We start from the raw sequence: 26269 nt of genomic DNA on the forward strand, positions 1-26269 counted from the left end.
ATCATCAGCTGATGGTTTGCTTGGTTCGTGTTTATTCACATTCTGCCTTTCATTCTGTTCGGTTCGGTTCGGTTCGGTTTGGTGCCGTGTCCTGGAGCTACAGTTTTTGAGTTCGTTCAGTTTGAAAACGCATCAAACTATCCTTCATTCATTAAACATAACATTAACCCGGGCAGACATTTGAGTTTCGTGCCGTGTCCGTGTATCGTTGTTTTGCATAATCATTCAAGAGTGTTATCTTGTTGGTTCATCTGCTGACGTGCCTCAAGCGGCGACAGTCGGGCGACGATTCCGTCGGGAAGTGAAATACTACAAACGGGATGGCCAGTGGCAAGTACAACTTTGCAATCGATCGAGGAGGAACCTTCACCGATGTTCTGTGCATAACGCCGAACGGAACCATCCGGACGCTGAAACTACTGTCCGAAGATCCGGCTAACTACCCGGATGCACCGACGGAAGGCATCCGACGGATTTTGGAACAGGAAACTGGTCTATCGAGTACAGCGCAAGGATTGGTCAATACCGATCTGATCGGTTGGGTTCGAATGGGAACAACGGTCGCCACCAATGCACTGCTGGAAAGGGCCGGTGATCCAGTGGCTCTGGTGGTGAACCGCGGTTTCCGTGATTTGCTTCAGATCGGAAACCAGGCGAGACCGAGTATCTTCCAACTGGTGAGTGGTATATGTTTGTTTACGCTAGGATCTACGTGCTCGTTAAACCTGCTGCCATACTGTTTGTGTGAGCTGACAACGTTCAGCTTAGCTATCAGTCAACGGCGTCGTGTGCAGATTGTTTTCTACTGCTTCACCGTTCTAAGGCAAAATGGGGTTAAACCGTCACTGAGTAGGTTCGGCTGGTTCGGCACAAAGTTAAGAGCAATGTTTGGACTTTTCTGTTTAACGGCGGGAAAATTATATCGTTACTGTATGCAATTATAGATACACTTCATGTTTCGTCTTCGACTCGTCAGTACCTCACAGTTTATGTTAAGCTGTTATGTCACCCAGCAGTTCAACAGACAAAAAAATTTCATGCACATTTCTACATACAGAAAACTTTTTCTATTTGCACCGAAGTACAACGTCTTTACTGTCGTGCCGAATGTAAACGAGTTCCGGCTTATAACAGTTCGGCTGAAAAGTTCGTATCGTTTAATAGAAACACACATTTTTTTGCCAAAATTCGTTTTTATTATTCAACATAATTGCCATCAGAGGCGATACAGCGATTATAGCGATCTTCCAACTTTTCGATACCATTTTTGTAGTACGATTTGTCCTTTGCCTCAAAATAGGCCTCAGTTTCAGCGATTACCTCTTCATTGCTTCTAAATTTATTACCAGCGAGCATTCTCTTGAGGTCTGATGGAGCCATGTTTCGTCCATTGTTATATATCGACGAAAAAAATCGGTTTTATTTCTATATAACAGCTCCAAACACTGCTCAGAATCATCAATTCGTTGTTGATTTTGATCGATTGTGAGCTCACGCGGCACCCATTTTGCACAAAGCTTTCTCATATCCAAATATTCGTGAATAATATGTCCAACACGTTCCTTTGATAGGATGGATCTTTAGGGTGTCAGCTATCTCGATCAACTTCACTTTACGGTCATTGAAAATCATTTTGTGGATTATTTTCACGTTTTCATCGGTAACAGCCTCTTTTGGACGTCCACTGCGTTCATCGTCTTCGGTGCTCATATGACCAGTACGAAATTTTGCAAACCACTTACGAATTGTTGCTTCGCCCGGTGCAGAGTCTGGATAACACTCATCAAGCCATTTTTTGGTATCGGCGGCACTTTTTTTCATCAAAAAGTAGTGTTTCATCAACACACGAAATTCCTTTTTTTCCATTTTTTCACAATAACAAAAGTAGCTTCACTCAAAATGCAATATCTCACAAACTAATAATCAGACAGCTGTCAAATTTATACACGTATCTTTTGAAGGTTGGTACTAACTGAAAATGGTATGGATTTAATTCTAGTGGCGCCCTCTCATAGAAACGATACGAACTTTTCAGCCGATCTGTTACTTGCCGATTCAGATGGTGGTCATTAAGGTTTTGACAGAATAGTTAAGTCCATTTTCACTCACTACGTAATTACTGTTATTCTGAATACTATATATTCGAGAAAAATGTGAACATTCCTAATTACCAAAGATATTCAATTAATTTGTCCATTTTGGGACCAACAAATCGATCCCAACGAACTGGTAACGATATTTTCTTCCATTATTTTGACATCTACGGACTACGTCTTTATCTTCTCTATAGGGGGTAGTGATTCAAAATAAAACCGTACAAACAGTGGTCAAGTTTTAAACATCGACAGCTCAGCCAATTTAAATAGCATCGGTTTGAGTAGATAACATTATATATTTTAAATTATTGCTCGAAACTTCAATTAGTAACGAACAGTGTCTAATTTTCCCTATTTTTCCTTTTCGAGGTTTCCTCTAACCAACCGGGGAACAACTTGACACATTAGTTCAGTTTCACGTAACCACTTTGAAATAGTAAATGTCGCGTCTGAAACTCTTATTTGCTTGAAAAATGAACGTCCATTGAACGGCATGAATATGAAAAGGGCATACTAATTAAATGAATTGTTTGAAATTAAAATAGGATGTTGGGTTTGACTTTGGAATTCATTTTGGCATTTTTAATTTTTGACGATGACTAGATTTCATGACTATACTTTGATTCAGTAAATATTTGTCAAAGAATTCTCTGCAATCCGTGCTAGAGGTGCATATAATTACAACCCTAAAGCCATTCAGGTCAAGGCTGGCTTATAGAAAATAATCAAGTTGAATCATTAACACATTCAAACTGCGTAAATTTTGACGAAGTAATAATGCTGCATGCAGACACAAATTGAAATTTGCTGAAACTTTATTTTCAAGAGTGAATGAAGCCTTCCGTTTTAAAAATATATTAATTTAAGATAAAATTTCCGAACCTACAAAACCATGCTATGTCGAACAGAGAAGCAGATGAATAAAAATTATTACAAAACGCCAATTGCCTATTCGAAATTACCAACGATACCAAAACATGGAAACTAATGCAGGAATAGTATCAATCTGTAAAATAACGGAAATGGAATTAAAAAAAACTCTCCATCACAAAGGCAAATTTCCGAGTATTGAACGACGTTATAGGTGTGTTTACTGGTATATCCAAACACATATTAGACACAAATGCAGTGAATAATCATAAAAATAATATATTAAAACTATGTGTGAAAGCAAATCACAAGAAAATTTAACTGTGCAAAAGAAACTCACGATACAAATTCAGTTACAAAATGACTACACAGAAAGAAAAAATGAAACTTACACGACACGTAAACCGATAGTACTATGAAATAGACATCAGTTGAAACGAAAATCTGATTTAAAACCATAATTCATGTAAAATTACATTAAGATTCATTTAGTTTTTCATTGAATAAGTCTGTATATTTACATACCGCTTAGTTTTATGATGTAACTTTCCATTCAATTGCCTACTTCAAATATGTACATGAAAATAAATGTAAATTCACAAAATATTTTTATCTGTGTAGGGTTACCATGGGCCTCGCCCTATTGCCGGGCCTAGAGCAATTTGCCGGCCTGCCGGGCCCAGTGAAATTCTTCGGGCCGCATGTAAGAAGAAACCCGAGTCAGAAATCTATGGGGTAGTAAGATTTACGTTAGTGAAAATCTGTTCTGCCATCCCCGAAAAAATGAAGTGCATATTTTTTGCACATACCGATGCTTCATACCTACACAGAGGATGCAGCTGGCGAACACCGCACAAAAAGGAAAGCGCACTTCTTCTCTGTGTCGAAAGCCTGGCTTTTTGGAAGAAATATCAGTTTTGATCAACTTTTCATCAACGTTTGATGGAAAATTACTTACATTTTATGAATGTAGATTTTGGTTCTCTAATGAAAAAGTTAGCAACACTGCTGCAATGCATTTGTATTAGATTGCGCTACCCAAAATAAACAAAACTAAATATTTTCTGTTACAAAAGCAGTTTTCCGGAAAAATAAATAGTTTTACGACAACATTCCATATCCATTGCCTTTAGCGTGTTAAATTTTTAGTTTGATTGTCAGCGGAGGGCAACAAACTGAAGAAGTGGGATATTAAGAGATTAAGTATTACCTAAATCTATTTGTATCTTATGTGTCGGTAATAGCTTGAATAGCCAGGAGGGCTTATTTCCTTGGTCACGATTCAATAAAGAAATGGAGTTATTTTTGAAGATTTCTAAACTTTCAGCTGTGTCTAATTTCCATGGGTTGGAAATTTGTCTTATGATTTTTATGTCGTTGGTAGTGAGTTCATGATCTTCAGAAAAGGCATGTTCAGCTACTTTTGACTTGAAATGATGTGGTAGTCCTTTCTCTAATTCTTTAGATGCTTTCGCTATTTCAGCGACGTGCTCTTTGAAACGGATGTCTAGAGTTCTCTTTGTTTGTCCAATATATATTTTATCACAATGAGAACACGAGATTTTGTATACCCCAGATTTTTTCAAATTATCCGTAGGATCTTTTGTAGAACCTAGTAAATTTTTCAATTGACAGTTCATGCTGCTGAATACTAAATCCAAACCAAATTTATTTAGTTTTGATTTCAAAGGATGTGCAATGTTTGGATTGAAGTCTACCGATAATCTTTTTAAATTTTCCGATGGGGGAGACATAGTTGTAAGTGATTGTTTTTTCAAAAATCTTAATTTTTTGTCGAGGATTGTTTGAATTGAACGCTCCGGATATTCATTGAGCTTTCCAATTTCGAAAATAAAGTTTTTCTCTTTTATTGCAGCATCTCTTTTAAGGGGTAAGGTCAGCATTCTGTGAATCATATGGTGGAAAGCTGCCATTTTGTGTTGGTGGGAATGATTAGAAGTATTTGGTATGACCCGATCTGTGTTGGTTGGCTTCCTGTATATCTCGAAATTTAAGGTTTTTGCCTCTCTGATAATGAGGATATCTAAGAAAGGTAAACTGTTGTCTTTCTCCTCCTCATAGGTGAAATTAATGTTTTTATGTAAGTTATTAATCATTTGTAAGAAAGTTGATAAATCATTGCGTTTGATGATGTATCAAACGCAATGATTTATCAACTTTCTTACAAATGATTAATAACTTACATAAAAACATTAATTTCACCTATGAGGAGGAGAAAGACAACATATCATCAACGTATCTCCACCAGCGATTAGGTAATAATCCCTGGTTTTTCAAAAGTTCTTCAAGATTTGCCATAAACAATTCGCATAAAAATGGGGAGAGCGGATTACCCATTGGTGCCCCTGGTAACTGTTTATAAAATCCGCCTCTGAATTTGAAATAATTTACATCCATACAAAGCCGAGTTAGGTTCAGATATGACCTTACTTTGATTTTCCATAAATTGTTACTATGTTGTTGAAGTAACCAATCTTCTAATAAATTAATTGAGTCTTTCGCCGGGACACTGGGGAATAAGGCGGTTACATCGAATGACACCATTATTTCGTCTTCTTCGATTTCACCAGAGTTTTGAAGTTGAATCGTAAATTCTTGTGTGTTGGGGACTGATCTACTGAAAAATTTTTTTGGCATAGAATGGAATTCTTTTACTAGCCATTTGGCGATTTTTTGGGTAGGGGCTCCCACTGAAGAAATAATTTCCCTTATTTCGTTACCAGGTTTGTGAACCTTTGGTAGTCCTTTGATTTTGGGTAAAGAAGGGTTAGGAACTTTGAGGTAATTGAGGTTGATATCGAAGTTTGGATTACATTCAAGAAGAGTTTTATCCACTTTTTTGATAATTTCAGGAAGGGGATCGGTTCTTTGTTTCCTATAAGGACCGTCATTAATTTTTTGGGTTATCAAGTCGTCATAATCTTGTTTGTCCATAATAACTACTTTATTTCCCTTGTCAGCCTTTACATAAAAAACAGGCTTTTCTCGCAATTGTTTCACTAGTTCTTTTTCATCAATGGTTTGCTGATTATTCAAAGAAGTACTTTTAATGACGTCAGCTACGATAGTTCTGGCGTCATTAATTTGAGGAAACGAAAGATCACAGTTATTTAAACCTGTTTCTATGTCTATAATAACTTGTTCAAGGAGGCAAAAACCTTAAATTTCGAGATATACAGGAAGCCAACCAATACAGATCGGGTCATACCAAATACTTCTAATCATTCCCACCAACACAAAATGGCAGCTTTCCACCATATGATTCACAGAATGCTGACCTTACCCCTTAAGAGAGATGCTGCAATAAAAGAGAAAAACTTTATTTTCGAAATTGGAAAGCTCAATGGATATCCGGAGCGTTCAATTCAAACAATCCTCGACAAAAAATTAAGATTGTTGAAAAAACAATCACTTACAACTATGTCTCCCCCATCGGAAAATTTAAAAAGATTATCGGTAGACTTCAATCCAAACATTGCACATCCTTTGAAATCAAAACTAAATAAATTTGGTTTGGATTTAGTATTCAGCAGCATGAACTGTCAATTGAAAAATTTACTAGGTTCTACAAAAGATCCTACGGATAATTTGAAAAAATCTGGGGTATACAAAATCTCGTGTTCTCATTGTGATAAAATATATATTGGACAAACAAAGAGAACTCTAGACATCCGTTTCGAAGAGCACGTCGCTGAAATAGCGAAAGCATCTAAAGAATTAGAGAAAGGACTACCACATCATTTCAAGTCAAAAGTAGCTGAACATGCCTTTTCTGAAGATCATGAACTCACTACCAACGACATAAAAATCATAAGACAAATTTCCAACCCATGGAAATTAGACACAGCTGAAAGTTTAGAAATCTTCAAAAATAACTCCATTTCTTTATTGAATCGTGACCAAGGAAATAAGCCCTCCTGGCTATTCAAGCTATTACCGACACATAAGATACAAATAGATTTAGGTAATACTTAATCTCTTAATATCCCACTTCTTCAGTTTGTTGCCCTCCGCTGACAATCAAACTACCGTCCTACCCGTCTGTTACTACCTATTTCTCCCCGTTTTTACCCGTTGACAATAAGACATTTCGTATAAAAGGAGCAGCATTACAGCATTCTTTCAAACAAACTTATATAAAACCGATACACTGAAGAAGGATGTAAGTAACATTCCGAAATACGCGTATCTGTATTGTAACGTTTGTTATGCTTCATTAAAGTATAGTGACTTTGTGAAAGTGTAATAACGTGACAGTGAAATAGTGGAATTAAATGGTACAGAAAAAGTGAAACTGTTGAAATTTCAACGATAAATTGTATTTTTTGCTGAATATGCGTACCTCAAACTTCACTTATGCGAACCGAACACCAGAGTGTTTACCGGCATGTACACTTCGGAGTAATCTGCGTCTACCTCAGGGAATTTGAGAGCTCTGCTCTCGCTTTTTGGTGTGATCCAGTGCTAGAGGTGATAGAAAATCAACACGCGCTTTCATGATGCGTGCACACTTTTTATAACGAGAGAAGTGGTCTCGTTGATATTTTCAGTGCGAGGGCAAAAATTACTCTTGCTATTTGTCAGAAAGAAGATGTTCACTTCACTCACATATCACTTCACTTCATTTTACCTATTACCAGTATCACGCATAGTGAAGTGATCACTGTAACCTTAGTTTTCACCGTGTAGTGATTCCGGTAATAAGAGCCTCCAATTCACGTCATCCTGGCGATGGCGCTGACGCTATTTATCCGCTTATTTGTTCACTGTTACAGTAGTTCCTATTATGTAAAACAATGTACTTTTTCACCTAGCAGAGGGATAATATCTTTCATTTCAAAACTCCGCGGATGTTTTTCCGCATCATCCAGTAAAGTCGTTTGAGATTTATTGTATTTCTTCACCCCTTGAATATCTTGAATAGCTGAGACTTTATGACTACGGCTAATGATAGCGAAATTATCATTACCTAAAAACAGATTGTATTGTATTTCAAATCCTTGTAACTCTTGGTTGACTTTATTTTGAAACTGCGGCAGAATTATGCATGGCTGCACCAACTGAATCGTATCAATGGATAAATAGAACAAACTTTTCTTAATTCTCAATGGAATAGAAAAATCTTGCATGGAAACTAACGCTTTGCACAATTTTTTTAACGTATTTTCAACGAAATAATCTAGCCCGACAGTCGCGTCGTCTCGCTTTCGCACATAAAAGTATCAATGCGAACATCAACCGGTAGAATAAGCTTCAGATAGAATTGGAACAAAGACCTGCATGTATTTGTATAAGATTGCCTGTATTTCAGTTATTTATTATTGAATTCAAGATCCTTTTTTATACAAATGTAGCGTTTTCTTCATACTTTTAAGAAAAAAATACGGATAAAATTATTCGTCACGGTTTCGAAGGAATTCTCGAATGTTTCCTGTAACACGGCTCATTAGGCGGCGCACACCTTCTTCGTCCATCGTTTTAGCTATCTTATTCCCACCAGGTCGTCATCTGATTGATATCTTTGACAACCTTTCCCTTTGCCTTGAGTCTCCTCTTCATGATTGCCCAGTATTGCTCAATAGGGCGGAACTGGGGGCAGTTGGGTGAGTGAGGGTTTTTCGGAACAAACTGGACCCCTTTCTCTGCATACCATTCTTGAACGACTTTGCTGTAATGACAGCTTTCCAAATCTTGCCAAAACATTACGGGATGGTCGTGGGATCGAATGAACGGCAAAATTCGTTTTTGGAGACACTCTTTTTGGTATGGTTCCGATGTCATTGTCTTATTTGTAACGAAAACAGCTGCAAATGCCCTGCCAAATAATAAATTTTCTTGCAAATTTGTCGGCAAAAACAAATTTAAATTTGGCTGAAACATACCCTCGAGCCGTTGTCAAGTAAAATTTTTGACCTGGGATTTGCCCGAAGTCAGCCTTGACATACACACCTAGAAAAAATCGTGTAAATTTAAGTCTTCTGAGACCGACATATTCGAGCATCAAAAATGACTCAATTTTACAGGTAATCGAACACAAGTTTAATGCATTTCGATGTATTTTTAACTGCTGAAACATGTAAGTTTACACGCCTGCTTTAAAAGTGGGGTATGTTTGACGTACATTTAAATCATTCTTGAGAAATTCAATCATTTTACAAATTACGTTCTTCTGAATTGTGTCATATATGGATTTATGTCACCTGTAAATTTCATAATTTTTTGCTGTGTAGGTTTCATCGTTCATCAGAAGACACCCGTCGAAGTCGGTCAGCACCTGGTCATAAAGTTTCCGAGCACGAATTTTGACCACACTATTCTGTTTTATGGTCCGATTTGGCTGTTTGCTAGCTCGATACAACTTGATTCCTTCCCGGAGTCGAGTTCTCCTCACGGTACTATGGGCAGTACCGAATTTTCTGGCGTCGTCTTCCAAATCATATCACGCAGTTTCCAGTTCGACAGTTCCACTCCGACGATTAGCTTAAGGCTTCCGGATTGTCGTCAATGTTTCATTATACCGTTTGATAACGCGCCATACGGTATTTCTGGGCAATTTCAGCTGTTTAGCTAGCCTAGATGCAGACCACAATGGATTTTCCAAATAACTGTGCATAATTTTTTCCCTTCTTCGGCTTCCATGTTGATTGTTTACAAAGTACAGTCGATTTGCGGAATGTCAAAAATCATACGTGAAGCTGACAAAATTCCCGACGCCACAATATGAGCAAAAGTTTGTTCCAATTCTAAATGAAGCAAGCTTTAGGTCAATGGAATTTCGATTTTCATTCCTTTTTTTAACATAACGAAAATCTATCGTTTTTTCGTATTTGTTACAGCCTAAATTACGACAAATATAACTTTGCTACACTTTAGAACTTGTTTAGATGTTGAAATTTTTAGGTATGAGATATGCCAAATAAATGAACAAAGAATCATTGTTTATTGATACCGGTTATTTCCGATTCTCGAAACTCCAGTTTTGCTTGTGCTGTCGACTGAACATGGATCTCATTTTCACAATTTACGAAAGGGAACGAAAATGACGTCTATTTTTCGCAATTTTCGTCTGGTTTGAATGAAACATAGGCACTTTTCATTCAATCAATACATTTTTAATTAAAGCAGGGTTTTTTTTATTGCAAACTGCTTGGCGAACGTGATTGTATCGTCGAACTAGTGGTTGTACTCTATTGTGCAATTGTGTATGTTTGAGTATGCCGAGAATTTCTGAATCAACAAATATTGGCACGTTCGCTCGATTAAGTTGATCTATTGAGTATGTTAGCGTCTTTCCTTGTTCGTGACAATGTTGATGAGTTCCTGTAACCAACGCATTTCATTTTGGTGGCGTTGTTGTCAACACTATGTTAAGACTACGTTCATACCATTTTGATGCGCCCAGGATATAATTGTAGAAATTCGATCTCATACATCATAATATTTTCAATCCGGAGCAGAGAAATCAAAAGTCGAAGGATTTTAGAAAATGTGTTTATTTGCACTTATATCGTAGAAACTATCTCTGATATCGTCATAGTCATTACAATAAAGTTCCTGTGGTGCTTTGTTTGTTTGTATTTTTAACAAGTATGAGTAACTATAGAAAAAATGGAAAGAATATTAGGAAAGAATTTCTAGGGCTTATATATTGCAAAACACTTAAATTATCCAAATTGCAACTAAAGCTTGCTTCATTTAGAATTGGAACAAACTTTTGCTCATATAGTGGCGCTCCTGGTGGACGGATTCGGAAGTTCTTGGCGCCCACTTGTCGGGAATTTTGTCAGCTTCACGTATGATTTTTGACATTCCGCAAATCGACTGTACTTTGTAAAAAAAGACGGGTGGGTAATGTCAGAGACATAACTGGATGTCGTAAATACGAAAACAACTGACATGTTCTTTAACACTTCCGAATATCAACTAGTTGATCAATTGTATGAATTATGCAAGCATTCCCCTTTTTCACATTTTTCGCAAAAACAAAGAAGGCTTCACTTGATCTCGATTACTGTGAATTTCACACAACGAAAAGTGCACAAATCTAATCAAACTGTTCTAGATTTGCACCACTTTCTTTCAGAAGGACCAAATTATGGAACTTACTACGATATTAAGCACTGTTCGGAATATTTTTCTGATTTTTCTGATTGGCTATTGTTGACACGGGTCAAATGATACAGGTTTTTGAATAGTGTACTATTGAAATACTTCAATGCTGTTGCTATACACTATTAAGTTGAAAAATTTCGATTCTATTGGGAGTTAGATTACATAAATCATTTCACAAATCACTGAGCTATGAGCTTTCAAAATACGAGAAATGCAAACGCGCCTTATGAATTATCCTCTTTGATACGCGTTTGTACCAAACATTTCAGAAAAGTTTAATTTTGGATTATTTGAGATTGCGTCACACAACTGAAAATTTTATCATAAAATTGTGATCATATTTCCGATGGCGTGTAGCAAAAATTATGTTGATTCGTTAGATACAACAAGAGATATTCATGATCAAAAACTTATGACTCTCTCAGAGGGTAAATTTTGAAAAGGCGCCCCATAGTAAAATAAGTCGTATTCACGACAAAACATAGAAGCCAAAAGAATTGTGCACAGTTATTTGGAAAATCCATTGTGGTCTGCATCTAGGCTAGCTAAACAGCTGAAGTTGCCCAGAAATACCGTATGGCGCGTTTTTTTTTTCCCATAAATACGTTTATTTCTTAAGGCAGTTTACATAAGTTTTTCTTCGCCGTAGCATCACTTTTACATAACATTCATATCCTAAATTAATTCTAACATAGTCACAACGTTTTGAATTTATTAAAACATATTCTCTTATAGCTTAAATATCATCTTAGGTAACTCGTCATTAATTATGAAATCTACTCGGAAATATTATTTGAACCAAACTATTAACTTCTATAAATTATAAAATAAGCTGTTATTTTCAGACATTTTGTTGATAATTTCATAAACTGTTTCGAGTTTGTTTGTATCATTACATAATTTTTATTCTAATTTAGCTATTGGTTGAACTCATGGACGCAGCTGGGATCAGAACTAAGTCTTAAAAGGGGCCTTTATTAAATTGAAACTCCAATTTTCTTTATGAAATGATAAATAAGTTTCATGTATGAAAGGTCACGACAAGCAAGAATGTCTCGAACTGGGATATTGAATAGTTTACCTTGGGTACGCAAAGAATTTATTAGTTGAGATCTGACATCACGATACTCCACGCATGTCCAAACGACATGATCAATATCCCGATAACCTTCTCCGCAAGCACAATGATTAGTCTCGGAGAGCCCAATTCGAAGGAGATGTGCATCTAACGTGTAGTGATTGGACATGAGTCTGGACATCACACGAATGAAATCCCTACTCACATCCAGTCCCCTGAACCATGCCTTTGTCGATATTTTCGGAATAATTGAGTGCATCCACCGACCCAGATCATCTCTATCCCAAGATGCTTGCCAGCTGGCAAGTGTTCTTTGGCGAGACGAACTATAGAATTCGTTGAAAGCAATCGGTCGCTCATAAATTTCACCCTCAATAGCACCACGTTTGGCTAAATTATCGGCTCTTTCATTGCCTGGAATGGAGCAATGAGCCGGGACCCAGACTATAGTGATTAGATAATTATTATTCAATATGTCGTTCAGACACTGTTTTATTTTACCCAAGAAAAACGGTTCATTTTTGCCAGCAGCGATTGAGCGAATGGCTTCAATTGCACTCAGACTATCTGTGAAGAGGAAATAATGGTTTGGAGATAATGTGACGATTACACTCAAACTATAATGAACTGCTGCTAGCTCTGCTATATAAACAGATGCAGGTTCTTGAAGCCTAAATGAGGCCGAAACATTATTGTTGAACATACCAAACCCTGTCGCTTCTTCAATTCGCGATCCGTCCGTGTAAAACATTTTCTCAGAGTCAATATGCCTGAACTTACTTAAAAATATTTTTGGGATTTCCGTCGAGCGTAGATGATCCGGGATTCCACGCACTTCACGCTGCATGGATGTATCGAAAAATAAAGTTGAGTCAGGGGCACATAGGATGCTGACACGGATAGGAATATGTCTTGAAGGGTTGATTTCCTGTGACATATGGTTAAAATATACTGTCATAAATTTTGTTTGAGATCGAAGCTCGACTAGTCGTTCGAAATTATTAATTACCATGGGATTCAGCACCTCACATCTTATTAGCAGGCGTGATGAAAGCTCCCAAAATCGATCTTTTAATGGAAGAACTCCCGCCAGAACTTCAAGACTCATTGTATGTGTCGAGTGCATGCAGCCTAAGGCAATTCGCAAACAACGGTACTGAATTCGCTCAAGTTTGATAAAATGAGAGTTTGCAGCGGAACGAAAACAAACGCATCCATATTCCATCACTGAAAGTATCGTTGTTTGATACAATTTTATTAGATCTTGCGGATGAGAACCCCACCAAGATCCTGTTATTGTTCGAAGAAAATTTACTCTTTGTTGGCATTTCGTTATCAGATACCTAATGTGTCCTCCCCACGTGCATTTGGAATCGAACCACACCCCGAGGTATTTAAAAGTTAAAACCTGTTGGATCATTCTTCCCATCATATGGAGCTGAAGCTGCGCGGGATCATGCTTTCTTGAGAAGACGACTAACTCTGTTTTCTCCGCAGAGAATTCGATACCAAGATGAACAGCCCAAACGGACAAGTTATCTAAGGTATCTTGCAATGGTTTATGCAGATCAATAGCTTTGGGCCCAGTAACTGAAACCACGCCATCATCTGCCAATTGCCTTAGTGTACATGGGGTTACTAGACAGCTGTCAATGTCATTCACGTAAAAATTATAGAGGAGCGGACTGAGGCATGAGCCTTGCGGGAGACCCATGTAGCTAATTCTGAATGTTGCCAAATCGCCATGTGAAAAATACATGCACTTCTCTGACAAAAGGTTGTGCAAATAATTATTTATAACCGCTGGAAGTCCATGTTGGTGGAGCTTGTCTGAAAGAACATCAATGGAAACTGAATCAAATGCTCCTTTAATGTCTAAAAATACAGATGCCATTTGTTGCTTTTGAGCGAAGGCAATTTGGATGTCAGACGAAAGTAATGCAAGGCAATCATTCGTCCCTTTATTTCTACGGAATCCAAACTGAGTATCTGACAACAAACCGTTCGTCTCGACCCAAGTGTCGAGACGTCGTAGAATAATTTTTTCGAACAATTTTCTGATGCAGGACAACATCGCAATGGGCCTATATGAGTTGTGATTGGAAGCTGGTTTCCCCGGCTTTTGAATGGCGATAACTTTCACTTGTCTCCAGTCAGGCGGAACAATATTTTGCTCAAGAAACTTGTTGAACAATTCCAACAAACGTCTTTTTGCGAGGTCGGGCAGATTCTTCACCAAGTTGAATTTAATTCTGTCCAACCCAGGGGCGTTATTGTTACAAGACAAGAGTGCTATAGAAAATTCTATCATTGAAAATGGGTTATTAATAAAACCATTATTTGGAGGAGATTCCCGTATAATGCTTTGCGTAGGAACAGAATCTGGGCAAACTTTCCGAGCAAAGTCAAATATCCATCGGTTCGAGTATTCGTCACTCTCATTGCCCACGTTACGATTCCTCATTCGTCTGGCCGTATTCCAAAGAGTGCTCATTGAGGTTTCTCTTGACAAACCTTCGACAAAATGTCTCCAATAGCTACATTTCTTGGCCCGAAGTATGCTCTTGTACTTGGTTTCTAAAGTTAAGAAATTTTCAAAATTCTGAGGAGTTCCTCCTCCTCGTTTTAAAAACGTCTTGAAAGCATTTTGTTTCGCGTGCTTAGCATCTGAACACTCTTTGTCCCACCAAGGGTTTGGAGGCCTTCTGTTAGACGATGGACCAAGAAATCGTTTGGTTTGGGCTTGTTCTGCGGCCTCCAGAATCGAACAAACGAGGAAGTCATATTCTTCAAGTGGGGGGAGCTCTTCCATTGAAGTTAAGACACTTGAAATATTACTTTGGTATTTAATCCAGTCAATATTTTTTGTCAAATCATATGGAATATTAACTGAATTAGCAATGCCTTTGTTACTGCTAATTGAGATGATGATTGGTAAATGATCGCTACCATGTAAATCAGGAAATACTTTCCAGGTGCAATCTAGTCGAATTGAAGTCGAACAAAGAGATAAATCTAATGCACTTGGACGTGCCGGAGGTCTTGGGATCCGTGTCATGCTACCCATATTTAGTACCGTCATGCTAAAATTGTCGCAAATATTATATATTAGAGATGATCTGCTATCATTGTAAACGGAACCCCACATCATTCCGTGCGAATTGAAATCTCCTAAAATCAAACGTGGAGCAGGAAGGGCTTCGACAATTTCATTAAGCTGTCGTTGTCCAACTTGAGCTCTTGGAGGAATATATACCGAAGCAATGCAAATGTCCTTTCCTTTCATGTTTATTTGACAAGCAACAACTTCTATACTAGAAGTCGAAGGAATGTTTAATCTATAAAAGGAATAACATTTCTTAATTCCTAAAAGCACTCCACCATACGGAGAGTCTCTATCGAGACGTATAATGTTAAAATCATTAAAATTTAAAGCTATGTTTGAAGTAAGCCATGTTTCGCATAAAGCAAATACATCACATTTTTGACTATGCAATAAAATTTTAAATGAATCAAGTTTTGGCATGATGCTTCGACAATTCCACTGCAGGACAGTGATTGTATCATTTGCGGCGGGTGATAAATTATCCATCAAAAGATACAAAACCTGAGACAATTGGCCATTGAGCTGATAACTGCTTCAAAAAATTTCTAGCTATTGGAAGGAATGCCATTATGAGGGTCTTTAAGGGTTCAGATATATTGAATGCTGAGAAAATCCATTCAACAATTTCCGAAAACTTCAGTAATCCTGTTGGTGGCTGTGAAATGGAGCCCACAGGATTATTACCTTTTTCTGTGCTAGATCCTGGATTGGTTTGTGAATTTGACAAACCAGGAGGCACAGTCTTTGGTTTTGACTTTTTTTGTTTAACACGGGGATCTTTTTTTGAAGATGAAACTTTAGGTGTCTTTTTTGGTAATTTGGAAGAAGACTTCTTTCTCTTAACTGACCCTTGGGTAGTGATAAACGAATTACCTTCACTATTTTCGTCAGAGTCAGAGTCTTCTGTTTCCTCTAGATTTGAAAACCCGTTTTCGGTTTCCAAAGGGGGGACATCAATGACCGTTTTAAGCATTTCTGCATATGTGCGCTTAGACCGTGCTTTTAAAGAAAGCTTAATTTTGTCTTTGTGCACTTTAAATGCAGTGCATACTGAAATATCCTCATGAGGACTTTCCCCACAATAAATACATTTTTCAATTTCCTTGTTGCAATCATTATCTTTATGAGGTCCTTCACACTTAATACATTTTGGTTTATTGCTACAGTAAGTAGCTGTGTGTCCGAATTTTTTGCAGTTCGTACAATTCATTACATTTGGAACAAAAAGCCGAACAGGGAGGCGAATTTTATCGACATAGACATGGGACGGCAACGCAGATCCGGCAAATGTCACTCGAAACGAGTCTGATGGGCGATAAACTTTTTTTCCCTCTTCATAAACTACTGAGTACAGTTGTTTGCACTCCAGTATTTTCACACCCTCAAGCATAGAGTTCTTGAAACGACCAACACCATGCTTGAGTAAATCATCTACCGAAAGACTCGCTTCGGTAACAACACCGTCAATTTCGACATCTTTGGAGGGTATGTAAACTTTATACTCTTTAATGAAATGTTCCGAAGAGACAATATCATTCGCGTGTTTCAAATTATTTACCACAACACGAATTTTATCGTTATTTACTTTTATGATCTCTTTGATTGAAGAGTATCGTGATGTCAAACCTTTAGAAATTTGGTAAATGTTTAATGGCTTTGATATACGTCTAAAAAAGACTATCCAAGGCCCTGAAGAGTTCTCCTGATATTTTTTCGTTCGTGGCGGTATAGGATTCATGCTAGGATTTACGTCCATGGATTCATCCATCACATTAAAATTTTTTTAATCAAACTTTAAAATAACAAATGAAACCAACACTACACAGTACTCAATCAAAAGGAAAAGAAAAAACTTCTACCTTGAAATTGTTGTCTATCTCCGTTGCACTGCCGTGTAGATCCTCGTTGCTCTAGATGTTCTTGTTGGATGCTGATTGTTGGATGTGATGCTACTGCTACCTGACATCCAGCACCACTCGATTTCCGATTTACTTTTGTCTTCGCCAGCTGCAACCAGCGCAGGTCACCGGTGTATACCTGCGTGTTGTATGGCAGTGGAAAGACCGAGTTGTCTTGTCTCCTTCTTCCTTGTGCTCCGCACCGATATGCTTCTGCACCGGTGTGCTTTTGCACTCTCCTGCTTCTGTGTGCCTTTGCACTCTTCCTCTTCGATGTGCCTTTGCACTCTCCTGCTCAGCACTTGTGACTGTATATTGTGGCCTGGGTAGAGCTTGGGAAACGCCCTTTGTTGTTTCCTTCACCAGCTTGACCCAGCACTAGGGCTCTCTTATGCAGCACGATTTTACGTTTTAACGGCTGCTGCCAACAGGTTTCTACCTGTAGTTCAACCGTTGTCGTATTTAACGCGTGTAAACTAACCAGCGTTATTAAACTGTACGCTTCTATACACAACCTTCTCGGTTGAACGGCTATTACTGAATGTGACCGTATGGCGCGTTATCAAACGGTATAAGGAAACATTGACGACGATTCGGAAGCCTCAAGCCAATCGTCGGAGTGGAACTGTCGACCGGAAACTGCGTGGTAAGATTTTGAAGACGATTAAGAGGAATCCTAATCTGTCGGACCGTGATTTGGCCAGAAAATTCGGTGCTGCCCATAGTACCGTGAGGAGAACTCGACTCCGGGAAGGAATTAAGTCGTATCGAGCTAGCAAACAGCCAAATCGGACCATAAAACAGAATAGTGTGGTCAAAATTCGTGCTCGGAAACTATATGACCAGGTGCTGACCAAGTTCGACGGGTGTCTTCTGATGGACGATGAAACCTATGTCAAGACTGACTTCAGGCAAATCCCAGGTCAAAAATTTTACTTGGCAACGGCTCGGAGGGATGTTCCAGCCAAATTCAAATTTGTTTTTGCCGACAAATTTGCAAGAAAATTTATGATTTGGCAGGGCATTTGCAGCTGTGAAAAAAACGAGGTTTCGTTACAAATAAGACAATGACATCGGAACTATACCAAAATGAGTGTTTCCAAAAACGAATTTTGCCGTTCATTCGATCCCACGACCATCCCGTAATGTTTTGGCCAGATTTGACAAGCTGTCATTATAGCAAAGTCGTTCAAGAATGGTATGCAGAGAAAGGGGTCCAGTTTGTTCCGAAAAACCTTAACCCACCCAACTGCCCCCCAGTTCCGCCCTATTGAGAAATACTGGGCAATCATGAAGAGGAGACTCAATGCAAAGGGAAAGGTTGTCAAAGACATCAATCAGATGACGATCTGGTGGGAATAAGATAGCTAAAACGATGGACGAAGAAGGTGTGCGTCGCCTAATGACCCGTGTTACATTAAAAATTTGAGAATTCCTTCAAAACCGCCAACATTTGTATAAAAAAAGATCTTGAATTCAATAATAAATAACTGAAATACAGGCAATTGTCTTTGTTCCAATTCTATCTGAAGCAAGCTTTAGAAGATCAACAATTTTCAATCAGTTTTGCTACATATCAATAGTGTTATTCACCCTCATTCTTGTTTACGTCCGTATCCGCAATACGACGAACGGGTACTTTCGAACGAATACGAATAAGCCGTTCTTGTTTTCACTCGAATGAATTCGAACGCGACTCGTTTGCCACAAAATATTCAAATATCAGTAAACTTCTTAAAATAAATGCTAAGCCTAGATGTAATCAGTCCAATTCATGTGATTAACCATATGCGAAACGCTAGAATGTATGCCATTTTAGTTTCAAACGAAACGTGTATTCGTATATCATTCGTACGAACGAAATGTCCCATTCCCGTTTACGGACGAATAGACGAAATGCCGTGGTTTCGATTCGTCAGTTTAATGTTGCGAATCAACCGTTCGAACACATTGAAAATGTTTAACCAATCTCTAACAACATTATTTTCGAATCTAAAGGTGATTTGTAATCAAATCATAAATTTGTGTTTTGAATAAATCATTTAGAAAGCAAAGCAGTATAGTAAAATGCTGTTTTTTTTTTCTGGGGAGCCTTTGAATATATGCGAGGTTCAAAGTTTTTACGCATCAGTTTTGCATCTATTAAGTACTTTATGGAAAATACGCCATGGATAAACATGCTTTATTTTATATTAAATGCATGATTTTACCAATGAAATTAATATGTAGGCTATCGAAAACATGACAAAATTGCAAGAAAAATGCAACATATTTTTCGCAGATACTTCTGATCGGACTGCTATTTCAAATGCTTTTTTTTACTTTGCACGAAGTTTAATTTGAAAATTTCATTTACCGACTTGAATAAAATTGGTCCTGAGTACGATATTTATTTATTATGTAGCATTCGTCACTTCCTTGATGCTTGGAATCTTCCCTAAAAAACTACCTGCGCTACCGATCCTTCTTTTGCACAGGAATCGGGTACGTACACGTTCGAGTGAAAACAAGAATGGCTTGTTCGCATTCGTTCGAAAGCATTTGTTCGTCGTATGGTCGATACGGACGTAAGCAAACATGATGATACAAAATCAGTGAAAAAAACAAGTCAAATAACAAATGATGTCAAAGATTTTTATTTACAACTCAAATCTGTACCAGAACTGATAGTTTAAAGTTGGATGGGCGTTGTTTTTATGCATGTACGTTGTTTAAAAGTGTGATTGATTCGAACGTAAACGGGAATACGAATTTGCTATTCTTTCGAACGTATCGCATACGGCCGTAAACAAGAATGAGGGTGATTGTAACAATACTAGTTATTTTGGGTTTCGATTCAGCACCGTTTTCGTTTTTAAACCTACACGCGGGCGACTCTGACTCCGAGTAAAACGAACACGTGGTACGCGCCATAAACAACAACTCATAAAAAAGTAAAAATAAACAAACTCGCATGGATGTCGTAGTGCGACCCGAGAAAATTTTCAGAGCGAAACTTCGCGATTGGGGTCCGATCTAGAGCGACCCCAGGTTGCTAAAACAAACATCTCAAAAGTTGTTTGGACGACTCTGGGTCTGCTCTCGGGCCGCTCTGATCAATAAACGAAAACGGTATTAATTAGCGAAAAACACTCACCGAATATGATTTGTTCCGGGGGATATATTCTACAACCGAAAATTCCGGAACCAAAAATTTTTACTTTTGACGAATAACTCGACACTTTCGCACTCACCGACTACTCAGGCTCAGTTGAGTAGACGGCATGTCAAATGAACATAAGCCAATTTTAGCTCCTTGTAATTTTTTTTAAATAGTGCTTCGATTTGGGATCATCAGCATACACTCCCTATTGTTCAGAACATTTTAGATATAGGGTAACTGAGGATGCCGCATTTCAAGCATTGTTAAATGACGATAATATCCAAACTCAAAAACAAATGGCAGAGAGGTTAAACATTAGTCGTCAAGCCATTTCTGATCGTCTACACGTCGTTAGAAAGATTCAGAAAATGGGAAATTGGATTCCTCTTGAGCTGGACGATTTCGGTAGAAAAAAAAGGTTTTCAGCAATCCAACAATCGAAATCAACTGCAAAACCCAATTGCTTTGGATGCTGTGCATTTGGTGAGTTCATGAAAATGTCTTGTTCTACGAGTTTCACAAACTAGAGGAAACTGCACACACTAATCGATAGCAAATGATGCAGCGTGACAACATCTCCATACACACAGCGAAAGCGGTCAAAACATCTCATTTCAGGTGGGACCTTATGACCCACTCGCCATATTACCTAGAATTGGAACCTTCTCGACTATCATTTGTGTTCGTCGATGCCCCACGCACTTATTGGGCTGAACTTCACTAGCTATGAAGATGTGGAAAAATGGATTCACTACTGAATTGCTCCCAAAGATGCACAGTTTTTACGATGTGGTATTCGTGAGTTGGTAAAAGACGGAAAAAATGGATAGCATCCAAAGGCAACTGCTTTGAATGAAATATCTTGAACCTATTCCCGACAATCTACATGTATTTCCATTCAAAAAAAAAAACCCGCACTATTAACTAGCATACCTGGTAGAGTGAGATCTGCCATCCATCGACTCAAGGGATGAGATGAAAAATTGCTCATAATTCTGTAATACTGTTGCTTAGGATCAAAACGAATATGCTGCCTCTGACTGTATCGCAATTCGTTGATTTTATGCCAATAGCAAAATAACATAGTGTGATGACTCAACTAATGAGATGACAACTGGTTCAATTCTCTTATAAGAAACAAGAGCTGAAATAAACCATTGAACGATAAATGATTCGTTAAATTATTCAAAACAGATCTTTTTTGGTTTGTGGCAAGATTCTTATACTCTCCAGATTTGGCCAGCTTCCAAGATACCGTAGATCCGCGCAATTCTAATGATCCTTCTCTTATATTCTCCTTTTCTTCCATTTCCAGAACATCCAGAAACCCTCCAACCTTTACCAGCAGGTGATCGAAATAGACTGCCGCCTGGTTCCGGCTCAACAGGGCATCTGCGAACTGGAACACAACTGGCCCGAACGGCCGGGTGCTTCTGATGCGTGTTACCTGGAAATGGGTCCAATCGATGAGGAGCAAATCCGTGCCAAACTGGTGGATGTATTCGACAAAGGAATCACTTCGCTTGCCGTCGTTTTAGCCCACAGCTATGCTTGTCCCATCCACGAGCTTCAGGTTGGTGCCATAGCGGAGCAGATCGGATTTCGTCATGTGACCTTGTCTCACAAAGCGATGCCGATGTGCCGGTTAGTGGCTCGCGGCTTCACTGCCTGTGCCGAAGCGTATTTGACGCCGCATGTCGAGCGGTATTTGGCTGGTTTCAGGGCTGGATTCAAAGATCAACTGCAGGGTGTGGATGTTCTGTTTATGCAAAGCGATGGTGGATTGACGAGAATGGAAAATTTTCGAGGAGCACGGGCTATTCTCAGTGGGCCGGCAGGTGGCGTAGTCGGATATGCGGTGACGGGATCGAGAGATTCCGAGCGTCAACCGCTGATCGGATTTGACATGGGTGGAACGTCAACCGATGTTTCCCGATTTGCAGGAACCTATGACCATGTAATAGAATCTACGACTGCAGGGGTCACGATCCAGGCACCACAACTGGACATCAACACAGTAGCTGCCGGTGGTGGATCGCGATTGTTCTTTCGATCAGGCTTATTTGTAGTAGGTCCGGAGTCTGCAGGAGCGCATCCTGGTCCTACGTGTTACAAAAAAGATGGGCCTCTAACCGTTACCGATGCCAATTTGATTCTGGGACGTTTGTTGCCGGAGTATTTTCCAAAAATTTTCGGTCCCAGTGAAAATGAAGCGTTGGATTACATTGCTACGAAAGAGGCATTCATCACTTTACAAGAGGACATCAACCGATATTTGCTGGAGTCGGGTGCAAGAGAGCGTCCTTTGACGATACAAGAGATTGCCATGGGTTTCATACGAGTGGCAAATGAAGCAATGTGCCGACCAATCAGAGCCATAACGCAAGCTCGTGGATTGGACACTTCCAAACATGTGTTAGCTTGTTTCGGCGGTGCTGGAGGACAACATGCTTGCTCCATTGCTAAAGAACTCGGCATGAGTAAGGTTCTAGTGCATAAATATGCTGGAATACTGTCCGCCTATGGTATGGCTTTGGCAGATGTGGTACATGAAATTCAAGAGCCAGCAGGGGTGGAGTTAAATGAAACGAATCGTCTCATGATCAAAGAAAAGCTAGACGAACTATCGCTAGTATGTAGAAATCATTTAGCCGATCAAGGATTCACGGATGATGCGATCGTTCTGGAACCGTTTCTTCACCTGCGATATGAGGGAACCGATTGTGCTTTAATGTGTTCACCAGACAAGGTCATCAATAATCAAACAAATTACATCTACACTTACGGTGATTTCGAGAAGACTTTTTTCAGTCGATACAAAAACGAATTTGGATTTGTTCTGGAACACAGGAAGATCATTGTCGATGATATACGGGTCCGTGGATCGGGCAAATCTGCCGTTTTTGAGGAAACAGATATTCGCGAAGCAGATGAAGCAATTTATCCCTTAAAGACTACAACTACATTTTTCGAGGAAGGACCATTGGTCACTCCAGTGTTTGATTGTTCCCAGCTTTGCCGAGGACACAGTGTTCAAGGCCCTGCTATTTTGATTGACAAATTGTCAACCATAGTGATAGAGCCAGATTGCCATGCCTTGGTAACAAGCAAAGGTGATTTGATAATAGAAATTGGTTCGTCAAATGGGAACAAAAGAATTGATGACCGGTTGGATGCAGTGCAGTTAAGTATTTTCAATCATCGTTTCATGAGTATTGCCGAACAAATGGGACGAGTTCTTCAGCGAACGGCCATTTCTACGAACATCAAGGAACGGTTGGACTTTTCGTGTGCTCTGTTCGGACCTGATGGTGGTCTAGTTAGCAATGCTCCCCACATACCCGTCCATTTGGGTGCTATGCAGGAAACCGTCCAATACCAAATCGGTGTAAGGGGAGACACACTGAAAGCCGGAGACGTTCTGCTGTCAAATCATCCTCAGGCCGGAGGTTCTCATCTGCCAGATTTGACGGTTATAACTCCGGTGTTCTATCCGGAAATTGCGAAGCCTGTATTTTTCGTAGCTTCTCGTGGTCATCACGCGGATATTGGAGGAATCACGCCGGGATCGATGCCGCCTCATTCAAAGTCTTTGTCGCAGGAGGGTGCAGCTTTCAAATCATTTTTGCTAGTTGATGGAGGAGTGTTTGCTGAGGCTGAAATTACCAAACGACTTGTGACTCCCACGCGTGCTCCCGGTGCGACCGGAACAAGAAATTTGTCCGACAATTTGTCCGATTTGAAAGCTCAAATTGCCGCTAACCAGAAGGGAATTCAGCTGGTGGCAGAACTAATAGACAGCTACGGGTTGAATGTTGTCCAAGCGTACATGGGATATATGCAACAAAATGCCGAACTGGCCGTTCGAGATATGCTGAAAGATATTGCCAAAGAAGCTAAATTAAGGTAAATTTTGTGATGCTGTGGTATGCTATTGTGTTTTAACTAATATTCTTTTTATTTTTCAGAACCGGTTCAACAATTCTACAGGCGGAAGAAAACATGGATGATGGAACTCCGATTCACTTGCAAGTTACAATCGACGAAGAGAAAGGATCTGCTATATGTGACTTTAGGTATTGAAACTAATAGCTAACATTGACTAGAATAATTACAATTTTCCATTCATACAGCGACTCCGGTTATGAAGTTTACGGTAACTGTAATGCACCCCATGCCATCACCTTGTCAGCACTGATCTACTGTCTTCGTTGTATGGTCGGCCATGACGTTCCACTCAATCAGGGCTGTCTGACACCGATACGGGTTATTATACCGAAAAACTCTATACTGGATCCATCGGATGATGCCGCTGTGGTAGGTGGAAACGTGTTAACTTCTCAGCGCATCGTGGACACCGTTTTCAAGGCATTCGGAACCTGTGCCGCATCTCAGGGTTGCATGAATAATATCACCATCGGAGATGAGAAGTGGGGATACTATGAAACCGTAGCTGGAGGAAGTGGAGCTGGTCCCGGCTGGCACGGAACGGGAGGTGTCCACACCCATATGACCAACACTAGGATTACTGATCCGGAAATTTTGGAACTACGTTATCCTATTATTCTGAACAAATTTTCACTAAGAGATGACCAATCGGGTGGTGTAGGTTTATATGCTGGCGGCGAAGGTGTTCACCGGGAACTACTATTTCGAAAACCGATGACTCTTTCAGTTTTAACTGAAAGACGAGCTCTGGCACCATATGGAATGGCTGGAGGTGGACCCGGCAAGAAGGGGTTGAATTTGCTACTGAAAAAAGATAGAATCGTAAACTTGGGTAGCAAAACGTCAGTTGCAGTGGATACCGGAGTAAGACTGTATCTTATTTATTAGCCAGAATTATAATTTTAACAGTGACTCCTTTTTTCAGGACATTTTCTCGATGAAAACGCCAGGTGGAGGTGGCTACGGACGACCGTCTTCGGGTGCATTTCCTCTGCTTGATCTAGTTGATAATGATCCATCGAAGACATTCGTTGAGCGCGGTAGCGTTTTCGAGTATCGTATTGCACAGGAGTCAGTTTGATGGTACGACGTAGGATTCAATTTTAATCTTTATCTAGTTTTGATAGTAATTTTAATTATGATCGTTGTTGTGATGTTCAAGTAGCATTTCACAGAAGGTGCCAAACCGTTTGAATAGTGATGTAGATGAAAATGGTAGTGAGATTTTAAGAGTGCTTTAGATAATCTTCCATATCGTACTTATTATATACGACTCAGGATGAGCAGCAACGTCACGTTGATACAAGAACATGTTATATCCATATACAAATTTATAATCCAAGTCTTCAAGATTCGAAAGTTGAATGGTACAACGATGTGCTAATTAGAATTTGCCAATTATTCATAGCTAATAAGTAACGAAGCACAAACTGAAACAATAGTGTTCTAACATTCTTAAACTGATTTTAGTCAAACTAGCCTTATAGAACTCTTTTACTGCACAAAAAAAAACGTTGCATTATGATGTTATAACCCAGTGCCGAAATTGTATTCATCAAACTATTTGGAGTGAAATTTAGCCATTGGATTTGAAACTTGTACAAACCTCGAAGTCCAAATATATAATCTACTATATCGACGACTATGCAAGCATCAATGCCGAGAGAAATCTTCCATGGAATGCAATAGATTCTACGCAACCGAAACTTGAATGCTTTTAGTTGTATGCAAGTAACTGGCCGACAGATAAATGCACTAGCAGTAATATCTTGGATATGCTTTAATTTAACGTTTTTGATTTCGACTGAAGAAAATTTAAAATGATGCATGGACACCGGTAATCGTTTTTTTTTTGTAACAACTTGTTTCTATCAGTCCCGTACCCAGGATTTCGTTTCGGCAGGGGCCAGTTGGCTTTACCAGTTCCGGAGGCACCGCAAAAGCGGTCAAAACGTCGACATAGAACTTCATATGGGCTTTTTCACGAACTTGTATTCT

The 26269-nt window shown here is 39.1% G+C and overlaps 1 protein-coding gene across 1 annotated transcript; it reads left to right on the forward strand.

Annotated features, from left to right (window-relative positions):
* On the forward strand, positions 1-25910 carry LOC131429426 (5-oxoprolinase). Its single transcript, XM_058593536.1, has 5 exons — positions 1-677; positions 21639-24229; positions 24292-24399; positions 24457-25135; positions 25197-25910. The coding sequence occupies exons 1-5, from the start codon at positions 321-323 to the stop codon at positions 25350-25352; spliced, it is 3891 nt and encodes a 1296-aa protein (XP_058449519.1). The 5' UTR covers positions 1-320; the 3' UTR covers positions 25353-25910.
* Positions 25911-26269: the final 359 nt, after the last annotated feature.

The sequence above is a fragment of the Malaya genurostris genome, chromosome 2 (assembly GCF_030247185.1).
Source record: "Malaya genurostris strain Urasoe2022 chromosome 2, Malgen_1.1, whole genome shotgun sequence".
NCBI classification, from domain to species: domain Eukaryota; kingdom Metazoa; phylum Arthropoda; class Insecta; order Diptera; family Culicidae; genus Malaya; species Malaya genurostris.

Coding starts and splice junctions, on each gene's coding strand:
- LOC131429426 (XM_058593536.1), top strand. CDS start 321: ATGGCCAGTGGCAAGTACAACTTTGCAATCGATCGAGGAGGAACCTTC. Junction 24,400..24,456: donor TCTGCTATATGTGACTTTAG/GTATTGAAACTA, acceptor CCATTCATACAG/CGACTCCGGTTATGAAGTTT. Junction 25,136..25,196: donor CAGTTGCAGTGGATACCGGA/GTAAGACTGTAT, acceptor TCCTTTTTTCAG/GACATTTTCTCGATGAAAAC.